We start from the raw sequence: 20,743 nt of genomic DNA on the forward strand, positions 1-20,743 counted from the left end.
AATTAAATTCTTATTTATTTTGTTGTTAGTTTATTTTATCTAATCGCTCACTATGTCACATTACATAAATACATAATAGAATTGTAATGAAAAATATAATTGTAAAATAAAATTAAAGAAAAAAAGACAAATGTCTCTATGAAAAAAAAAATTGCGTATTTAATCTCGAGTATAAAAATATAATAAATTAAATATAATATGGTATGAATACATAAAACATATGATTTGGTTATGTATACATACCTATATATTTTGAATATTTAGATATTTTTTGAACAAACTATAACGTAAAAGGAAATGTAAAACGAAAAAAAGTAAAAGAAAGTTTCTTAATTTTTTGTCTGAATCTTCATCATCTTAATCATCGCTGTTTCACATTGTATTTTTTTTAAACTTCATCTTAATTTCTTTCCACTCTTTCCGTTTTCATAAAAATCCTTGTAAACAATGCCGCAGAAGTCGTAATCTTTATCCCTTTTCTCTCTGAATAAGCAGTTTTGACTAAAATTTTAATTAAATAGGATTTTTTTTTAAACAATTTTAAAACGAGAAGACAACTTTGGTAAATGGAAAAAAAATTAAAGTCAAAAGTAAAGACTTTCTTAAACAGGTCGGTATTGCAATATAAATAATTGCCAAATAAAAATTTTAATATGAAATACTTTATAAAAAATCTATGAATAAGTAAACAATAAACTTTTCTAAATTTTTAAAAATTTTATTTTCTTTTTCTCTATACATAATATGTAATACATATTGGTTTTTTTTTTGTTTCATATGTAATTTTAAAATAAAACTGGGTGATTCTAATTTTTGCAATTTAAACATTTTTTTTTTACATTTTATAGAGGAACCTGGAGGATGCTGATAATTCTTTAAAAGAAAACTCGCATTGTTTTTTTTTTTCAAGATAGTGCTTGTGGGAAGATGAATGAAGGTTCAAAATTTTCATCAAAACCATTGTTTTTAGAGACTTAATTCACATGAAGAATCCACTAGAAAGTTCCCTATACAGCCTGATAGGTCTTAGATTGAGTTAGAAGAGAAGTTTAGTGAGTTTTCAATATCTTACACTCGATCCTGTCCACCCTGTACTAATCCCCCATTCCTGAAGATAAACTCAAAGCTGAGAAACTCTGTTAAATTTTTTTTCTACTTATGTTTACGTATAATAAAAATTCTATCTACTAAATTAATCAACTAGGCTGACCCAGGTTCCTCTATTTTATTGATATTCCTTCAAATTATCTTTCTTTTTTTTAAACTAATTTTATCCCACAATTACTGTAATTTTTTCTTAATTCGCCTAGTGTTCTGAATGCTAAATTAAGTCATATAAGAACTGATAAAAGGTATTTGCAATTTTCATTGAAGGTAAGATTAAGAATGAAAAGAAAGTGAAATTTTGGATATTTTACTAATATCTTTTAACTGACTTTGCAAATAAGTTTAATTGATCATAAATATTCTGAATTAATTTCCATTTTCGTCTTTTATGAAACTGTCTCTGTAATCCCTCCAAAAATGTGTTTAAATCTTTTCATAATTTTTGCATAATTCATACAAAAAAGTACGTTACCATAACATTACATATTTATAGAAAAACATTATGTAAATATAAAATGAAATATAGGTTTTCATAATGTTCTCAGAAGAACCTATAAACCTTCAGCCAAGTTTCGGGGAAAGTCGTGTAAAATCATAAATTTGGTATGTAGGTATCGTATGAAATGTATGTTTAAAGTCATGGAAGATAATGACAATATAAATGCAAGGTATTGAAGAAAAAAAAAACATAGAAATTATTAATGTTAGAACAAGCGCCTAAAAGTTTTCCTTAGATTGCAGGTTTTTAAACATTTTAGTGCTGTAATTGTATTTGAAAAAAAAATTGCAAAAATATTATGTATTATTACATTAAAAAATGTAGGAACATAATTACATAGAACTCTTGACAGGTTAAAAACTATGTCAGAAATATATCGTGAAATCAAGGATGTTTAAAATTATGTAATTATTATGTATACCTAATGCTAAATATAAAATTATAAATTAGAAAATATATAGGTGTATTATTTTGTATTTATCCTTTCTAATCTTGAATCTACGTTGAGTTGAAAATCCTGTTTAGATCGACGAACATCAATGCTAAAAATACTTCATATAACGGGTGTACCCTTTAACCCCGAGAGGTGTAACCCTTTACATCACATGAAATACATAGACAGATATTTATTTTCTAATTTTTTTTAAGACCAAAAAAAAGATTAATTTAAATAAATATTTCTTTACGTCATGCATATAAAAATCATCAATTTACGAACATAATGATGTATGTTGAAAAAAATATTTAAAAAAAAGTTTTTTACTGTGTCTCCACCCATAAAATATTCCTTAAAGAACTTGAAATATGTTTTTAAATTTTGTTGTATTCTTTTTCTTTTTTATTGATGAAGTAGTACATGTGAATAGTTTTACATATTCCCATATTTATTACTCCAATTTTTCTGAAATTTATCTTATTTAATTGCTAATGAGAGACCAAAATGGGAAAAAGCGAAAAAAAAAACGTTTACAGTGTGCTGTGCATGAAGATAGATCCTAGAAATTATGTATGTACCCCCTTATTCGTCATATCAGCGTCCATTCGTCTATATATCTATTAATTTTTCATCCTCTCAATTATTTTTCTTCTGTTAAATAAGAAATTATGAATTAAATTGTTAAATAACGTCATTTCTTAGAAAATATGCCTGCATGGTGGTGTTTAGTTCTTAACAGGGAGTGGGGGAGGTGGGTAGGAGAACATATTAGGTGGCATGACGCTATAATTCTGATATGTGCCCGCACCAGAGCCAGTGGCGCTCTGGACTTGGCTATCATATGTACTCCCAGATGCTGCTGGTGGCATTCCCTTGGCATACCCTGCGCTACTACTGGAGTTGTAGCTGCCATTTGTGTAATTGCCACCACCACCGGCAGCACCGTACACCCCCCCACCTGTATTTCCGCCAAACTTACCCATTTCATTATTCGACATCGATGGATACCCGGATCCACCGTACTTGGAACCACCACCACCACTTGCATCACGGTCACGATTGTTACTAAAACGCGATCCGCTACTGCCCATGGCACTACGGCTACGATCACGTCCCTCAAACTTATCTACCCGCGATCCACTATCCATACGGCTTTGGCGCATACCCATTCTATCGTTGGATGGACCACCACGCATAGGCTTCATCATTCCCCCCATTGGTCCACCTGATCCGCCTCCACGACTACCAACACCACGCATACCACCCATGCGATTCATTCCTCCGCCATCTCGTTGAGTACGACCACGACCTATGTTAAATAAAAAGAAGAAAACACGTAATGTTACTGTTTGAGGTTCTACCTCCAGCATTACTTTTAGTCTTTGTTAGTTAGTGTTTGAAAGTATCATAAAAAAGTTTTTATTTTCACCGTTTCCACCAAAATCGAATAGATCCGGTAAAAGGCAGAAATTTTAAGCTTTCTTGTGCTAAATTTCAAAGATTTTGGAAAATAAAAAATGGAGGATTTTCGGTCGGACTTTATAAGTCCTTTCTCAGGGCTTAGAACATTTGAAAAGAAAATTTATAAGACTCAAAAACTCTAAGGAAGGGCTTAAGTATATAGTCCGAAATAACGGTATTAAACAAAAATTAATTAATTTCTTTTAATTTCTTAAATAATTAACTATTGCCTGTTTCATCTTCTAAAATTTTTAACTTTTCTACACAATTTTGAAATTTAGACATATTAAAACTTTAACCAAGATATGCTCAGATGTTTAATAACAAATTTTTGTTTTTCATAAAACAAAAAATCGAAATTAATATCAATCTGGCAACATAGTTAAGTCTTACCTTTGCCATATCCACCCTTGCTCATGTCATACAATTTTGGATTCACCACCTGAAAAAATGTTATTAAAAACATTTTGTAATGAAGGAATCACAGCTAAATAGAAATTAATACAAATTAGCGTACCTGATTAGCTTCCTGTAGGACGGCAATGAGATCTGCAGCTTTCCCTGAATTTTGTCCCGTAAACAGGGTATAAGCAGTTCCCGTATTATTAGAACGTCCAGTTCTACCAATACGGTGAACATAGTCTTCCGAATTCGATGGGTAATCATAATTGATTACGAATTTCACATCTTCAACATCTGATGGTATCCGTGGAAGCAAAATATAACAAATACATAAATTACTACTACGTAAGTAGGGTCAGTTCTTTTTAAAACATAAAAAAAATTGAATTCAAAATTAGAAAAAAAAGGCAGTAAAGTAAGGCAATATAGGGCTTATTTATGTTTAGGATAGCTGTCCATATATTAGATTATAGGTTCAATTAAAGAAAAGAATCTTCCATTACTCCTTTTTTTCTTATTTTGTATTCAATAAAAAATATCAATTAAAAACTTTACAATTAAAAAGACAATTTGGTTGTTTTTAATATAAAAAAAAATATTTGTAGATTTTAATTATGAAATATACTAATTTATATATTTATTTTGAACGAATGTTATGTGCTTGAATAATATTAAAGAAGAGCAATTCTTAAAATAATAAGTATACCTAATGTAAGACAAAAAAATCTTATTGATATTGTAGATACATACCTCAATTAATTAATATTACATGATATTAATAATTTTGATTTAACATTTTTTGTTTAATTAATTAAAAAAAAATGTCCCAATCACATAATACCAAAAAATATATTTTTTTAAATACGTTCTCATGTTTAATACAAACAAATAAATCATGATCATCCTGAATTATACCTTTAAAAATCAGGTAGGTAACAAAAAAAATGGTCAGTCAAAATAATTGGCCGGGAGTCTGTATCACATCAATCGGTTTTTGGGTTGGAGAGAAGTTGAAATAAAATCACTCCAATTTAATAAAATGTCATCCTTTCTTATTCATTAATTTTTAATGACACTTTGAGATGACTTTGAGAGAGAGAGAAAAGAAAACTTGTATACCGTCAGTCATTAAAGTTGCGCCACTCTTCAACCACCATCAATGCCTTTTTGTAAGCACATTCAAAAGTTTCTTCCACTTCTTTTTTAGTTTAGAAAATGGAAAGATACAATTTTCCTCATTCCTTTTTGCCACACAACAACTGTAAACTGTTCGTTTCTTCCACCTTATTTACCACAGTGCAGTGCCTAGGAACCATAATACATATATTTGTTTTTTTTTAAATCAACAAAAAAAATATTTAAAAAAAAAGTTTTCATTTTTTATTTATTCTAAATCTCCCAAAGAGATTAATTAAGACCAAACTGTGATAAAATATTATATTAATTATTATTGAGTACACTGCATTAGCTGCAATAAAAAAATTCCCAGTATTCACTGATTTTATTTATGATAAAAAATTTCCTTATTAATTTATCATAAAATAAAGAATATTTTATATAAAACTTTATTAAACCTAATAATAAGTAGGAAATTCAGGAACTTACCTATTTCGGGTAGGAATTTCCTGAAGAGAAACTATCCTGAATGTCCAAAAACGTCTTGAAAGTTTTGATATTTGCTCTGAAAAGAAATCTTTCACCCATTCATACAATTTCTTTAACCCAAATGTTCATTCACCCATTCATTCAGTTAGAATTTACACATTTTTTAAATATTATAATTTTTTTGTGAATACTGGAAATATTGGCATCGTGCGTTGAGTTGAAATGATTATAATATTGTAGAAGATTGATACAGTAAGAGTTCTTGGTGTGGACATTTTCCCAGAGAGTTAATTTTCTCCCATTTCTGCTGACACTTCCAGTGATGATGCGTATCTTCATCACACAGTGTCACCAAATATAGTAAGAGATAGCAGGATTTTTTTTTTGCAAAGGAGCTTATCGTTGGATTCATTGTTAATTCAGCACATGAAAATGTGATGAAAAGATGTACAAGTATCGATGTTACTTTTTCATATGCGCATTGTTTTTCTTCTTTTTTTTTAAGTTCACACTTCACTATCACTATGAATTTTAGCACAAAAATAATCACTTTTTTATTATAAATTTTCTCTAATAAATAGTAATATCATTCTCTTAAAGTTCTGTAAAACTTTCGTCCTTAGAATATTATTTATTGATAGATTTTTATGTTTTTAAATTATTTATTTATTTAAATACCTAGAAATTGCGATCATAGCCTGACAATCTTCCATAGAGATGTTTTTTAATTTGTTAAAATATCAGGAAATGGAGATTCACTACAAAGTCCGTCTTATAGTCTATTTCTAAAACCAGTTATAAATGTTTAAAGTATAAACTTTAGCTTTTTAGACTGGTCTTAAGTTTTTGAAGATTAAGCATTTAAGATTCTTAGACTCTAAATATAGCCTAAACTAACCTTTAAACCTTAAAAACTTGACCTTAAGAAACCTTGTTAGGCATCGCAAAAAAAACAAAAGCCGCTTAAGAAGCTTAGATTTATAGTTTGAAAAAGTTGGATCTAGCTTAGGAAACTTAAGTCTAGTAAAGTAATCGTTAGGTCTAGCTAATTTAAGTCTAATTAGGGAACTTAAGATTTTGCTTAAAAAGCAACTTAGGTCGGACTGAGTAGTGAATTACACCAAAGGTTTGTTAAGAAAAAATTTTCATAAAAAAAGCGTTAAGAATCAGAAATCTTCTAAAAAAAAGATGATCATAATGTATGAATCGAAAATTAATCATTATTTCTCCTTCCTGAAAAGGCCTTTATTAAGACCTTTAAATAATCTGCCCATGTATTATTTTCTGTTGAAATCTGTCTCCGGCCGAAGAAAATTCATATAAATTAAGCGCTGTTTAAACAAAAAATGAGAATGTCACGTCTGATTGTAAGTAAATGGCAGAATTTCAGCTCTAAATTGGCCTCATTGGACCAACTTTCAATGGACGAAAGCTTGTACTATTTTGTAGTTTTTGTAGCATTTTCAAAAGAATCTTTTGAAGTTTCTTTCTAGAAAACTAACACATTTTTTATGCACTTTTAAATATTTTTTGTGAATTAATTATGGTTTTTTTTAGTATATAGTGTTTCACCAATAAAATAGAACCACATTTTGCACCTTATTTAGTTTGTAATTTTTGTTTTTTTTCTATTAATTATTTGCACATCCTTACTCATACATCTCACATTAAATCCAATATTTCCCTATTTTCATTTTCACACATCCTGCTCCGGAAAGTAGAAATTGAGGAATTTTGTTGGTTGATAAAGAGACAACACAACTGAACAGCTTTAAACAGATCTCGGCCACACATCTGACTGACAAAGAATCCTCCATGAAATATAGTTCGATGTTGGAGGACGGTTTGATATTGCATTCATTTTTTTCTTTTCATTTTTGAAATTATTTTTACTCACCCAATCCACGAGCAGCTACATCAGTGGCAACAAGGATACCGTGTTTGTTGCTTCGGAATGAACTGAGTACATAATCACGTTCCGGCTGAGATTTATCACCGTGAATGGAGCAGGCACGCCAACCGTTACGATTGATAATGCGCGAGATTTCCTCAACGCGCCTTTTTGTCTCAACGAAAATGATTGTTTTCGTCTCACCTTCTGACGAAATCTCCGCAAGTAGTTTCATGAGTTTCCCCTCCTTCTCATACTCTTCGCAAACGTCGACAATTTGGAGGATATTGTGATTAGCAGCCAATCCCAGACTACCAATGTTAATTTGGCAGTAATTATCGAGGAATTCTTCAGCCAAATTTCGCACCTCCTTTGGCCATGTTGCACTCCACATGAGAACCTGCCTATCGGGTCGAATTTGTTCGATTATCTTACGGATTTGTGGCTCAAAACCCATATCAAGCATACGATCGGCTTCATCGAGTACGAGGTATGTGCAACGACGGAGATTTGTGGTTCCCCTCTCGAGGAAATCAATCAACCTTCCCGGGGTTGCAATTACAATCTCCACCCCGCGCTCAAGGTCTCGTGCCTGTGGCCCCTTGGGTGCACCACCGAAAATACACGTATTATTTACGTGAGTACAAGTTCCAAAATCACTGGCAACCTGCTGAATTTGTTGAGCCAGTTCACGCGTTGGTGCCAAAACAAGGGCAATTGGTCCATCACCACGCTGTAGCCGACTCTGGTGGCTAATGTGCACAAGAGCTGGCAGAATGTAAGCCAGTGTCTTCCCAGAGCCAGTTTGGGCAATCCCAACGAGATCTCTTCCACTCATCGCTATGGGCCATCCTTGAGCTTGAATTGCCGTTGGGGTATTAAATCCCTGCCGCAGGATCTCATCGACAACGTACTTCGGGAAGCCATTATCAATAAATTCCAAATTTGGTGGTGGTACCTCGCGCCCCTTGACGGTTATTTCATTCTTCTTGAGATACCTTTCAACTTCGGACGCTGAGCGACTGGCTGCACTCATGGGGGCTTGATAGAAATTCTTCCGGAATGCCGTGAGGGATGACGAGTCCCAGCGGATGCGACGCAAACGATCCCCCGGCTGTCGCATCTTTGGCTTCAAGTCCATTGGCTTCTTAATACCACGAAATCCCCCCATTCCACCGCCAGCACCACCCATTGGTCGGCCACTACCTCCTCCACCACTTGATCCCATGCCTCTACCACCACGTCCATTAGTCCCGCGGAATCCTCCAGCTCCTTGACGATCACGACCGTACCTAATAAAATTAAGGAAAAATAAAACAAATTATTATGAATTGGACGAAATATGACCTTGATGTTTAATAAATAACTAAATAAACAATAAAAAAAAACATTTCCATTTTTGTTATATATACATATCTTTTTATTATTGCAGTATTTTTCTCAAGGTTTTAATCCCTTTCTAATCAGAATATTTAGCATTTTTAATATCCGATTAAACTATGAAACCAAATGATAAAAGGATAACATAAAAATAAATAACAAAGCTTGTATTTTCAATTCAATTTTCGGAGAAAAGGGAAAATGCCTTTTGTCGCCCATTAATTTAATGGCGGAAACGTCGAAGCTTTCAATTTTCTTAAATTTCCTTCAAACTAATGAATTCTTTGAAGAAACAATATGCAGAAAATAATAACTAAATACTTTTGCACAATTTCCTTACATTTTTAATTAAATTGGAATTATTTCAACACAGATTTTTCACTTTTCTCAAAAGTTTTCTTGTACCACTTTCTGGGAACTTGACACCTTTTCTTCTTCTTCTACGTGATTTCACCGGTTTGGCCGTTTGGGACAATTTTGGGACGTCACAATCATAAATTAAACATAATAAAAATTACAATTTCTAATAATTTTTATTATTTTTTTTTATGTTGAACAACTTTGGAAAGTTTTCTGACATGCATAACAGAATTTTTTAGCACCCGAGGAAAATTCATTGGGAGAATTTTCATGTGAATTCGAGACTTTTGCGGAAAATTCAACAGCATTGAGCGTTTTGGAATTTTCCCAGAGGAAATTCGAATGGCAATTAATGCATTTTCCTTCATTTGATTGTTTTGGAGCTAATTTATCACCAGTCCGGAAAACTGTTGACACCGTTGAAGAGTAGTTTTGCTGGAGATCGTCTATGAATTTTTCCGTTATGCTCTGGATACTATCAGGTGCACGGGAGGTTGCTGCAACAGGTAAGCATTGCACTTCATTCATTCGGATGTAATTATCAACTTCTTCCTGTGTGAAATCCCGGATCGGGCGCAGGAGTTTGCAATCGTTGATTCGATCATCCAGAAATCCAACATCGTAGGCCATAGAGGCTCCCCTGCCCAGGGAAATGCAATTTAAAACATTTGTTGCTACATCCCTCGCAGTATCGGGCAGGAAGACGTAGCCACAACCCAAAGAACTAGCTGCTTTGCGAATGTAGTTCTTTGTACGTTGCTCCATAAAATCCTCCCAGGCTGATTGATTATCAAATGTTGATTGAAATCTTGCCAATTTGTCCTTTTGTGATTCCAGTTTCTTCATAAAATCCCTAATGTTGAACATTTCTAGGCAACATTCATCGTCCAACAGTGAAAGGTAATGCATATCGCATGGAAATTGTTGGAAAAACCTTTCCAGCACTTCCTGATTTCCCAAACTGGGTGCTCTTAAGAAAATCCTATCCAATATCACAATGTGATGATTGAAATTCAATCTTTTGTAGTTCTCTGCGCGAAGAGAATGTGTAACAAGGTCCAGGAGGCAGATACTTTCCGGTGATCCATCAAAAATTGTCAGGACACTGCAATTGCGTGGGAGGATTTTTCTGGAACTCAGATTAGCCCTGAATTTATGACGAATGTAGTACAGGAAGCATTCCTTGCACTGAGCTTCCTTGAAAGGTAATTTTACCATTGCTGGAGATCCGCATTTCTTGCAGTTTCCATCAACCACGTCGTGTTGTTTGTTGTTGATTTGCATCATTGCAGAAGGAGGGGCATCATCCTCAAAATCTTCATTTCCAATGCTACACATGTTGTATTTTGTTTTCCCTAAAAGACACGTGTTTTTAATTTATTTTAATATTCAACACCTGCAATTTTTTGATGAAAGTTTAAGACTTACCAAAGCTGCTGACCTTTAAATCCTATTTTGGTGATAAAATAAAAATGAAATCACGATTCTAAAGCAAAATCTAATTTATTTTTTATAAAACTTTTCCAATGTGAGTGAGTAATCCCTTTAACACTTGCAGGATCAGAAACCTCTAACCTTAAACCTTAATTTTTTCTTTAAAAAGGAAAACGTTTTTCTAATAGATCTTTTGATAAAGTAATTGAATTTTCTTACTAGAAATCATCACAAAATGTTAAATTAGATTTAATTTCATGAGGATTTAATAAAAATTGGGCCACAGTGGCCAGAAAAATCCTCCAAGGGTTAAATTTTGACAAGAAGAAGATTTATTAACTTGTCCAATATTTATTTATTTGCATTAAGATCCATAAGAAAAAAAATAAAACTGGGAAAACTTCCGAAACTTTATATGGGACAACCTAATATATCGCGTACTTACGTACAGTCTTTGTCAACAAAACGAACAATCAGTTGATTGCTTGCTTACAGTCAGTGCACTACGTTACGAGCTAGCAGCAATGACGTCTCAAGAGAGGAAAAATGTGAAAATTAATCCCGATATTCAGAATGAGAGGAGGAAGTGCACATTCCTCATTGAGGATTTCGCAGAATTCTGGAATGGTGGCAAGGAAAAATTGGCCGAGAAACGCTGGAGAGGTGAGAAGAAATCGCAAAGTGCAAGTGAAAGTCCAAAGTATGAAGTAATTATTTAGGGGGGGGGGGGTGGCCCGATTCGGACCTTTTTTGCGTATTTTTTTATGTTTTTTATTGGAAAATTTTAAGCGTTTTGAAAATATATTCTCAGACGGAAATGAGGGAAAATTGAGCTTTGATCCCCCTCAAGTTATTAAAAGATAGATTACTTGTTCATTCAGCTCAAAAGTTTCTGATACGTTATCTCTTTATAAAGTATGTTGTGTCAACTTTTTGATACATATATCTTATGTACCTACTTTTAAAACTGGTTAATAATAAATTCTGTTTATTTCAAGCTGTTATGAACTTTTTTAAGAACTCGATCGTACAATTTTTTAAGCTCTGAATTAATTAAGAAAAAGTATTTTTTATGCGATAAATAATTTCCAATAAACTGAGAAAAGAATTTAAAAATGTTTTATTGCTCTTTTACAAACTATTGCATTAACCGTGAGAGCTTTTTAACAATGATTCTTTGAACATTAAGAACAATCTCTAAAAAAAAATATATCAGATTTATTAAAAGACAGAGGCGTAATCAGAAATCTATTCATCAGGGGGCAACAATTCTAACGTTTTAACGTTTGATGTTAATGAAAAATCCTGGGCAGTCAAAGTAGTAAAGACGCAACATACTTACATATTTATGCTTTCTAGCAATATTTCAATAGTATTGACCTCATTAGGTTCTGTGGAATCTGTAAGACAGTCTTGAAATTTCTAACGTTTGACGTTCCTTTTACATTTACAGTGCTTCACATTTCTTGACTTTATTTCTGCGGTTTGACTTTTTTCTGACGTTTGAAGAAGTTATTTTTATTAAGCTTTTTATTTATTTAAAAAGCTATTGACATTCATTCTAATATTTGACTTTGACATTGACATTACATTTTTAACGTTGCAAATTCATCTTTCTTTTTTTTTACATTTAATATTTTTAACCTGCAAATAATTTATTTTGATCTCTCATGAAAATCCAGAACCACCTAAACTTTTAGGCTGTTTCGACACCTAAAAATCATAGAAACTTTCATATTAAAAAAATTGAAGAAAAGATTATAATGCCTAAAATGAGCGCTCTCTATCAAAAAAAAAAACATCGTTAGTTGGGCTAATAATAAAAATTCCTAAGCGTAAAATTAATTTTAAAAAAGCGCCAATTAAAAGAAAGATTATTCTGTTATTAAAAGTCTACTAAAAACACTCAACATTAAACCTGCCTTTTGTACCTCTTCTGAAGGCTCTGAAGCAAAAAGATTTTTCCAACTACTACGTATACTTTGTATGGTTCATAATGAACCTTGGAAAAACAAACAGAAGAAAATACAAAGTGCATTGTCAATATACTATGAGCTCTCGGTATGTATCTTTTGTACATACCTTCGCTTTTTGCAATTATAAAGAGATAATTTGATATTATTGGGGGTGTAACTGCATATTTCACATTTCTATTTTTACATTTTTATTGAATGATTTTTCTTTCAATTCTGATATTTTACTTACTCATCCACCCACACATACTTTATGTTATTTCAGAGGATTACTTCCTGAATGATCCCCAAATGAAGTCCGAAGTACCAATGGAGTATCTCTCGCATAAGGAGAAATATGAGGAGGCCATAAGAAAGAGCACAATTAGCTTCAGAAAGATTCGTGAATTGCGATCACAGGGAAAGGATGGGATTGATGACTACATGGCTCTACTCAGTGGAAATTTGGGGTCAGGATTGACTCCTGATGGAAATCCATTTGGATTGCATTACGTAATGTTCTTGCCAACCCTCATGGGACAGGCAACACCTGAACAACAAGCTGAATGGATGGGTAGAGCATGGGCGTGCAACATTATAGGAACGTATGCTCAAACGGAACTTGGACATGGAACATTTATTCGGGGTCTAGAGACAACAGCCACGTATGATCCCAAAACTCAAGAATTTATACTCAACAGTCCCACCTTGACATCGTACAAGTGGTGGCCAGGAGGATGTAAGTTCGTAAAGAACCAAAAAAGCAGTCATTCTGTTAATATTATTGCTTTTTAATTGTAGTGGCTCACACAGCAAACTACGCAGTAGTAGTTGCACAACTTTATACAAAAGGTCAGAATTATGGGATTTTCCCATTTATTGTACAACTCCGCGATGAAGAGACCCACATGCCAATGCCGGGAATAAAAGTTGGAGAGATCGGAGCTAAACTCGGTATGAATACGGTCAATAATGGTTTCTTAGGCTTTGAAAATGTCCGGATTCCACGAAAGAATATGTTAATGAAGAATGGCAAAGTGCTGGAGGATGGAACATTCATTAAAGCACCCTCATCCGTCCTCACGTACGGCACAATGATGTTTGTGAGGGTTGTTATTGTGAGAGATATGGCCAATTATCTATCAAAAGCAGTAACAATCGCCGTGAGATACTCAGCCGTAAGGCGTCAAAGTCCAATTAATCCAGAGTAAGTAACATGCAGTCCTTTTCTTAGCTTTGCTGTCTGTTTTAAAAATCATTCTTTTCGTTTCTTTCAGGGAACGTGAACCTCAAATAATTGATCATGTTACGCAGCAACTAAAACTCTTTCCGCAAATTGCAAAAAGTGTCGTCTTCAGGATGACAGCAGATCATCTGTGGAACCTCTACAATCAGGTAACAACTGAGCTGGATAAAGGGGATTTGGAACGTTTGCCGGAACTTCATGGTATGGCGTGCTGCCTGAAAGCCATTACGACTTCCGATGCAGCAGCTGCTGTGGAGATTTGTCGTTTGGCATGTGGTGGACACGGATACATGTCATGCTCGAGTTTTCCAATTACCTACGGACTAACCACGGCTGCTTGCACGTATGAAGGCGAGAATACGGTTCTCCTGCTGCAAACAGCACGATATTTGATGAAATCCTGGGCGTCTGCAAAGGTTGGGGAGCCATTGGCACCAACTGTTGCCTACTTGGGACGTAATTACAAGAGCACTGTTCAGGGGATTCGACCAAAGTGGGAAGGGAGTATTCCGGGAATAATCAGTGCTTTCCAAACTTGTGCTGCTGGGTAATTATAATTTTCATCGTTAAATCAATTAAGATTAAAAAGTTTAATTTTACTTTTTTAATTTGTAGGAAGGTAAAAATTGCTTTTGATCACGTGGAAAAGAGGAAAAGCGAAGGGATATCGCATGAAAATGCTACGAATTTGACATCAATTGAATTAGCAGCAGCTGCTGATGCCCATGGAAGGTCCTTCCTCATTCAAGCTGGCTATGAATCCCTACAGGAAGTACTCAAGCAGGTACCACCTGCTCTTGGAAAAGTATTGCAAGACCTAATCACCCTATACGCCGTGGATGCTGCCCTTCGTGCTCTTGGGGATCTATTGAGAGTAAGAAAATTTCTCTGCTTGCATATTTTCTGAATTAAAAAAAATCATTTTTGTTCCTTTCAGTTTGTATCTATTAGCGAAGAAGATATTCAGAAGCTCCAAACAACTCTGGAGACTCTCCTGACAAACATACGTCCCAATGCTGTTGGTATTGTCGATGGATTTGATATTCCGGACGGGATACTGCAGTCAGCTCTTGGGGCCTACGATGGGAATGTCTATGAGAGAATTTTCGCTGAAGCCATGAAGAGCCCACTCAATAAGGAGCCAGTTAACAAATCCTTCCAGCTGTACATGAAACCATTCTTAAAGTCCAATCTTTAGAAGATTTTACCGCTTTTTCTACATTCTATTAGTGTGATCATGATGACGGTGCTATGATTTACAAAAGAAATCTTTTTTATTTCCTGTTTGTATTATTTGGAGGTGTATAGTAGATTTTTTATACAGTAACTAGTAGCATAATAAATGGTGAAATTTATGTTAAACAAACGTTATTCTCGCGCAAGAAATTTTCTTTTCTTTGAAGCAATTTTCTGGAGTTTTTAGGAAAAAAAAAGATTTTGTTACGGAAAATTTTAATTTTGGTGTGATTTTATTCTCTTTCTAAAAAATTCGTAACTTTCCTCTTTGGAAAATTAATTTTCCATTTTTCTGGCTTCTATGAGTTTTTCCAGATCTTTTCTGGAATTCTAATGCAATTTTTTTCTACTGCCGCGTAATTTGAAGTACTGTGCCGAAAAATTTTAACGGCTATGGGAAAGTATAATTTTCTCCATTCTAACGCAATTATCCGGCTTTTCCTGACACAGAGGGGTTTGTGGAGTTTAGAAGACGTGGGTTTTGGGGTTCTTGAAGGGGATTAACAAGGAGAGGTTTGTCAGCCGGCGGAAATTGTCTATTTCCACGACTTTGTTTTTTTTTCTGAAAAAAGATTTTCGTCAATTTCCTAATTTTTTGATATCATTCGATGCGGCGTCACGTTCTGAGCCCCAAAAAAACTCCCTTGTTTGAAAATATCACAGAAAAATGCGAAAATTCTCTGAAAAACCATCTAAAATGTCCTACACCATGTTCAATTTTGTCCAAGGACAAAACACATACAGGTTCACAATACATGTCCAAGTGGACCAATTGAACAGATGTTGGAAAATTCTGACATATCCAATGGGATTCCACAGAAGTATCAACATAGGATTCTTTAAAGGGTTTACAAGCCCACGTCAGTCAGATTTCCAATAAATTTTGCTAGAGTTTTCGGTCGCTTTTTAGTGAATTTTCGTGCACAAAGAGGAAATTTGTAATCATGGCAGATTCAAAGAAGTAAGTAATTGTTGGAATTCCTTGCGGGAGTTTTGTAGATGCAGAGGAAATAGTGGAAAATCAGCCCAACTTTGGGGAAGCCGCAACTTGTTCAATTTTCGCTTGTCATGGTGGGCAAACTTTTTCTTTGTCCTCAAAATTTCACAATTATGACTAAATTATGGAAAATCTGAGGGTTTTACAATCTGCAAGATTGCTGGAGTTTGTTCCTGGATGCCAGGGTCATCCAGAGGGATACTTATAGGTGTCTAGTTTGATGATTTTCTGACTCACAGTGTTATGGGATGACTGGCCTAATTTGATGGAGAATGAATGGCGAAAGAGTCCAATTTGAGTCTAACCTCAATTTATTTTTGCAGTGCGGATGATTTGGCTACGGCAATCCTGAAGCGGAAGGATCGTCCAAATCGTCTTCTTGTGGAGGAAGCTGTAAATGATGACAACTCCGTGGTGTCCTTGTCGCAGGCTAAGATGGATGATTTGGGTCTCTTTCGCGGGGACACAGTTCTCCTCAAGGGGAAGCGTCGCAAGGAGACGGTCTGCATTGTGTTGTCAGATGAAAATTGTCCCGATGAGAAGATCCGGATGAATCGGGTGGTGCGCAATAATTTGCGTGTTCGCCTCTCGGATGTGGTATCCATCCAATCTTGCCAGGACATCAAGTACGGCAAACGCCTCCACATTCTTCCCATCGATGATTCCGTTGAGGGGCTTACGGGGAATTTATTTGAGGTCTACCTCAAGCCCTACTTCTTGGAGGCTTACAGACCCATTCACAAAGATGATAACTTTATTGTACGCGGTGGAATGCGAGCTGTGGAGTTTAAAGTTGTCGGGACAGAACCTTCACCGTATTGTATTGTGGCTCCGGATACGATTATCCATTGCGATGGTGAACCCATTAAGCGTGAGGAGGAGGAAGAAGCTCTCAATGCTGTGGGGTGAGTTACAAGAAAAAATATTTAATTTTTTTTAACCCATTCTCAGATTTCGGGCAGTTTTCTAAAAGAAAAAAAAAATGATGAATTTTCTTTATGAATTTTTCTGTGTTATATTCTGTTTTTTTTTTTAATTCTGTCCGGGTGTGGTTTTCCTACTTTAAATTTTTCCGCAATTACCTAATTTTTTCACTCTTGGATGGTTTTTTTTTGTCCGGGAGTCTTTGTGGTCAATTCCGGGAGTGAAATTGTGGAAAATCTGTTAATGTTTTTAAGTATTCCTACAATAGAAACCTATTTTGCATTATTTAATCTCCCGGAATACACGGAAAAAAAACTAGATATGATCCTTTAAAGGACATCTGTTAGGGGTCAAGTTACATTTTTTTCCGGGAGTTTAATATCTTGTGAACAAGAAGTCTGAAAAATTCTATAAAAAATAGTTCTAAAAGATCTAAGAAACGTATCCTTTATGACTACCTGAAAGTTTTCTAGTGGATTAGACTAAATTCACGTAATTTTCACAGGTACGATGATATCGGTGGATGCCGTAAGCAATTGGCTCAAATTAAGGAGATGGTGGAGCTGCCATTGCGTCATCCATCTCTCTTCAAGGCGATCGGAGTGAAGCCTCCACGTGGGATTCTTATGTACGGTCCCCCCGGTACGGGAAAGACACTAATTGCCCGTGCGGTGGCCAATGAGACTGGGGCTTTCTTCTTCTTGATTAACGGCCCGGAGATCATGAGTAAGCTGGCCGGTGAGTCCGAGTCGAATTTGCGTAAGGCCTTCGAAGAGGCTGAGAAGAATTCTCCAGCAATTATCTTCATTGATGAACTCGATGCTATTGCGCCAAAAAGGGAAAAGACTCACGGCGAGGTGGAACGCAGGATTGTGAGTCAGCTGCTCACATTGATGGATGGCATGAAGAAGAGTAGCCATGTGATTGTCATGGCGGCTACCAATCGCCCGAATTCCATTGATCCAGCTCTTAGGCGTTTTGGGCGTTTCGATCGGGAGATTGATATTGGTATCCCTGATGCAACGGGCCGGCTTGAGGTGTTGCGCATCCACACGAAGAATATGCGCCTTGCTGATGATGTGGATCTCGAGCAAATTGCAGCAGAGAGTCATGGGCATGTGGGGGCTGATCTGGCCTCACTCTGCTCCGAGGCAGCTTTGCAGCAGATTCGTGAGAAGATGGATTTGATTGATCTCGAGGATGATCAAATTGATGCTGAAGTGCTCAATAGTTTGGCTGTGTCAATGGACAACTTCCGCTATGCCATGACAAAGTCCAGCCCATCGGCACTACGTGAGACAGTTGTGGAGGTTCCCAATACCACCTGGACGGATATTGGTGGCTTGGAGAATGTGAAGAAGGAACTGCAGGAGCTTGTGCAGTATCCAGTTGAGCATCCGGATAAATTTCTCAAATTCGGCATGCAACCCTCGCGTGGGGTTCTCTTCTACGGGCCACCAGGGTGTGGTAAGACACTCCTGGCTAAGGCCATTGCAAATGAGTGTCAGGCCAATTTTATCTCCGTCAAAGGCCCCGAATTGCTCACAATGTGGTTCGGGGAGTCCGAAGCGAATGTCCGTGACATTTTCGACAAGGCACGCTCAGCCTCACCGTGCGTGCTCTTCTTCGATGAATTGGATTCAATTGCAAAGAGTCGTGGGGGGAATTTGGGTGATGCCGGTGGGGCGGCTGATCGGGTGATCAATCAGATTCTCACGGAAATGGATGGGATGGGGGCAAAGAAGAATGTTTTCATTATTGGAGCAACCAATCGCCCGGATATCATTGATCCGGCTATTCTGCGTCCAGGACGTCTCGATCAGCTAATTTACATTCCACTGCCAGATGAGAAGTCGCGTGAATCCATTCTCAAGGCTAATTTGCGTAAGAGTCCCATTGCACGTGAAGTGGATCTTGGGTACATTGCAAAGGTGACTCAGGGATTCTCTGGAGCTGATCTCACGGAGATCTGTCAGCGAGCCTGCAAATTGGCCATTAGGCAGGCCATTGAGACGGAGTTGCGCCGAGAGAAGGAACGTGCTGAGAATCAAAACAGCGCTATGGATGTAAGAATTTTAATTTTTCTCTTTTCAGATTTCTCTTTTCAGAATTTATTTATTTTTCTTCTCTTTGCAGATGGATGAGGAAGATCCCGTGCCGGAGATAACTCGTGGACACTTTGAGGAAGCAATGAAATTTGCACGTCGTTCTGTGTCGGATAATGACATTAGAAAGTACGAGATGTTTGCCCAGACACTTCAGCAGTCTCGAGGTTTCGGTACAAACTTCCGGTAAGATGCAAAATTTTTTTTTTTTTCATTGAAAATTTTTTATAATTTTTGTGTTATTTTCCTTTCAGTTTCCCATCGGGCAGTGGTTCATCGGCTCAGGGTGGTCCTGGACAGAGTCAACCACAAAATCGTCCGGATGACAATGGAGACGATGATCTCTACAGTTAGGCGATTTCCTCTTCTATCTCATTGCGCATCCATAAGAGAAATTTTTACTTCTTCAAAGATAAATGCGAACATAGAGCCTCATCTTAGAATTTTTGTGTTTAGGTTTATTTTCTTTGATACATTATATAAAAAACTACACATAATATTTGATGATGAATATGAGTGGAAGATTGAATTAGTTGTATCTTTTTCTAAAACAAAAAACAAACCAATCAGACTCGATGTTGAGGGTAATTGCAGAGTTTTTTTGCGTAATTTAAACTTATATTTCCAAACATGAAAATAAACAATAAAATTGAAATTATATAATTTTTTATTCCGACTAAACATAATTAAAATTTCCTCAATTTGGCCAATTGGTTGTTGCGTCGATGTCCCATTTTCCGGAGACGTCTCCAGTATTGCTTTGTGTTGGGATCCAGCTCGTCCAGAGATTGTTTTTCAGTGTGCAACGTCCACAGCCAATCTGGGTATTCGGTGTCCGGCTTCAGTTGAACATCTTCACCGGTCTTGTAGATGTTGCTGCCACAGACAAAGTTGATCAAGCGATTGACATCCGTTTCCACGGGAATTTCTTTTTTCTCCGCTACAGGACCGAGTTTTCCCATCTTTTTCTTCTTTGCTGCAGCAACGGGAACGGCTAGAATGAAATTTCCAAAAATTATTGGTTAAAGTTTTCCGGGTAAACTCTGTCATTGGGAAAACATGTTCATTTTCTTATGAAAAAGGTAGGTAATTTTATGTTTTTATAATTTATTTTTTATGACAATAATTACCTCCATTTGAGTAGAATCTAGTCAGCGCAGAAGTACGTTTGTTTACTAAGGAAAATGCAAGAAAACTGAGAGAACTCATTTTCAGCACACAAAATGGGGTTTTCTCTCAAGAAGAAACCTCAAAACATTGACTGATAGAATGCGTGCGTGCTCAGTCGACGAAAATATGATAGGTATATAGAGAAACTGATCATTGAGTCGACGTTTTTAACCCTTTCAAAGTGAGTTAACCCATTTGGCACCTAGATTTTTTTAGACTTTTGAACTAAACGAACTTTTTTTTTGAATTTGACAAAATTCGTGATTTCCGTGTTTTTTCCCAAATTTGTGGGCATAAAACGCATTTTTTGGGCTCCTGGGGCACTTACGGGTGCTCCGGGAGCCTCGGGGAGCTCCTCCGTGCGAAAATTGGGGCCCGCGGAAATTTTGACGGTTGGGTTACAAATTTGAAATTTTTGACGGGGATTTTACACGCACTTTTTTTCCCGGAAATGCATTTTCGCGAACTTTTCAAACCGGTGCCATTCGACGCGGCATCGCTTCCTGATTGCAAAAACTTACTTCCGGCCGGAAAAATC

General features: G+C 35.8%; 7 protein-coding genes across 11 annotated transcripts in view; 4 read left to right on the forward strand and 3 right to left on the reverse strand.

Annotated features, from left to right (window-relative positions):
• LOC129792578 (protein phtf) overlaps positions 1-20,743 on the forward strand; it is a 295,904-nt gene that overhangs the window by 36,276 nt on the left and 238,885 nt on the right. The window lies entirely within an intron of this gene.
• Positions 1-20,743, forward strand: part of LOC129792640 (univin) — a 273,488-nt gene that overhangs the window by 13,860 nt on the left and 238,885 nt on the right. The window lies entirely within an intron of this gene.
• Positions 698-9,225, reverse strand: LOC129792588 (uncharacterized). 2 transcript variants are annotated; one of them, XM_055831800.1, is made up of 6 exons: positions 9,122-9,225; positions 7,408-8,693; positions 4,021-4,199; positions 3,897-3,945; positions 3,022-3,351; positions 698-2,693 (listed from the first exon to the last, which is right to left on the reverse strand). In XM_055831800.1, coding segments are annotated over exons 1-6 (1,857 nt in total). In that variant the 5' UTR covers positions 9,124-9,225; the 3' UTR covers positions 698-2,682. The 2 variants fall into 2 exon arrangements, with proteins under 2 accessions (XP_055687775.1, XP_055687774.1); XM_055831799.1 differs by having other exon boundaries at positions 698-3,351.
• LOC129792657 (cytoplasmic tRNA 2-thiolation protein 2) lies at positions 9,296-10,896 on the reverse strand. Its single transcript, XM_055831962.1, has 2 exons — positions 10,570-10,896; positions 9,296-10,496 (listed from the first exon to the last, which is right to left on the reverse strand). The coding sequence occupies exon 2, from the start codon at positions 10,477-10,479 to the stop codon at positions 9,328-9,330; it is 1,152 nt and encodes a 383-aa protein (XP_055687937.1). The 5' UTR covers positions 10,480-10,496; positions 10,570-10,896; the 3' UTR covers positions 9,296-9,327.
• LOC129792591 (probable peroxisomal acyl-coenzyme A oxidase 1) lies at positions 11,030-15,144 on the forward strand. The gene is made up of 6 exons (XM_055831803.1): positions 11,030-11,238; positions 12,814-13,266; positions 13,329-13,734; positions 13,805-14,320; positions 14,389-14,647; positions 14,711-15,144. The coding sequence occupies exons 1-6, from the start codon at positions 11,100-11,102 to the stop codon at positions 14,969-14,971; spliced, it is 2,034 nt and encodes a 677-aa protein (XP_055687778.1). The 5' UTR covers positions 11,030-11,099; the 3' UTR covers positions 14,972-15,144.
• Positions 15,836-19,698, forward strand: LOC129792580 (transitional endoplasmic reticulum ATPase TER94). The gene is made up of 5 exons (XM_055831784.1): positions 15,836-15,970; positions 16,330-16,911; positions 17,436-18,996; positions 19,067-19,221; positions 19,290-19,698. Exons 1-5 carry the CDS (start codon positions 15,954-15,956, stop codon positions 19,387-19,389), a joined length of 2,415 nt encoding a protein of 804 aa, XP_055687759.1. The 5' UTR covers positions 15,836-15,953; the 3' UTR covers positions 19,390-19,698.
• On the reverse strand, positions 19,685-20,301 carry LOC129792700 (39S ribosomal protein L54, mitochondrial). The gene is made up of 2 exons (XM_055832021.1): positions 20,166-20,301; positions 19,685-20,029 (listed from the first exon to the last, which is right to left on the reverse strand). Exons 1-2 carry the CDS (start codon positions 20,242-20,244, stop codon positions 19,722-19,724), a joined length of 387 nt encoding a protein of 128 aa, XP_055687996.1. The 5' UTR covers positions 20,245-20,301; the 3' UTR covers positions 19,685-19,721.

Source organism: Lutzomyia longipalpis, chromosome 3 (assembly GCF_024334085.1).
Source record: "Lutzomyia longipalpis isolate SR_M1_2022 chromosome 3, ASM2433408v1".
NCBI lineage: Eukaryota > Metazoa > Arthropoda > Insecta > Diptera > Psychodidae > Lutzomyia > Lutzomyia longipalpis.

Coding starts and splice junctions, on each gene's coding strand:
- LOC129792588 (XM_055831799.1), bottom strand. Junction 4,200..7,407: donor TGTAGCTGCTCGTGGATTGG/GTGAGTAAAAAT, acceptor GGATACCATCAG/ATGTTGAAGATGTGAAATTC. Junction 3,352..3,896: donor CAAGGGTGGATATGGCAAAG/GTAAGACTTAAC, acceptor TATTTAACATAG/GTCGTGGTCGTACTCAACGA.
- LOC129792657 (XM_055831962.1), bottom strand. CDS start 10,479: ATGTGTAGCATTGGAAATGAAGATTTTGAGGATGATGCCCCTCCTTCT.
- LOC129792591 (XM_055831803.1), top strand. CDS start 11,100: ATGACGTCTCAAGAGAGGAAAAATGTGAAAATTAATCCCGATATTCAG. Junction 11,239..12,813: donor GGCCGAGAAACGCTGGAGAG/GTGAGAAGAAAT, acceptor ATGTTATTTCAG/AGGATTACTTCCTGAATGAT. Junction 14,321..14,388: donor TTCCAAACTTGTGCTGCTGG/GTAATTATAATT, acceptor TTTAATTTGTAG/GAAGGTAAAAATTGCTTTTG.
- LOC129792580 (XM_055831784.1), top strand. Junction 16,912..17,435: donor GAAGCTCTCAATGCTGTGGG/GTGAGTTACAAG, acceptor TAATTTTCACAG/GTACGATGATATCGGTGGAT. Junction 18,997..19,066: donor ATCAAAACAGCGCTATGGAT/GTAAGAATTTTA, acceptor TTCTCTTTGCAG/ATGGATGAGGAAGATCCCGT.
- LOC129792700 (XM_055832021.1), bottom strand. CDS start 20,244: ATGAGTTCTCTCAGTTTTCTTGCATTTTCCTTAGTAAACAAACGTACT. Junction 20,030..20,165: donor TAGATTCTACTCAAATGGAG/GTAATTATTGTC, acceptor ATTTCATTCTAG/CCGTTCCCGTTGCTGCAGCA.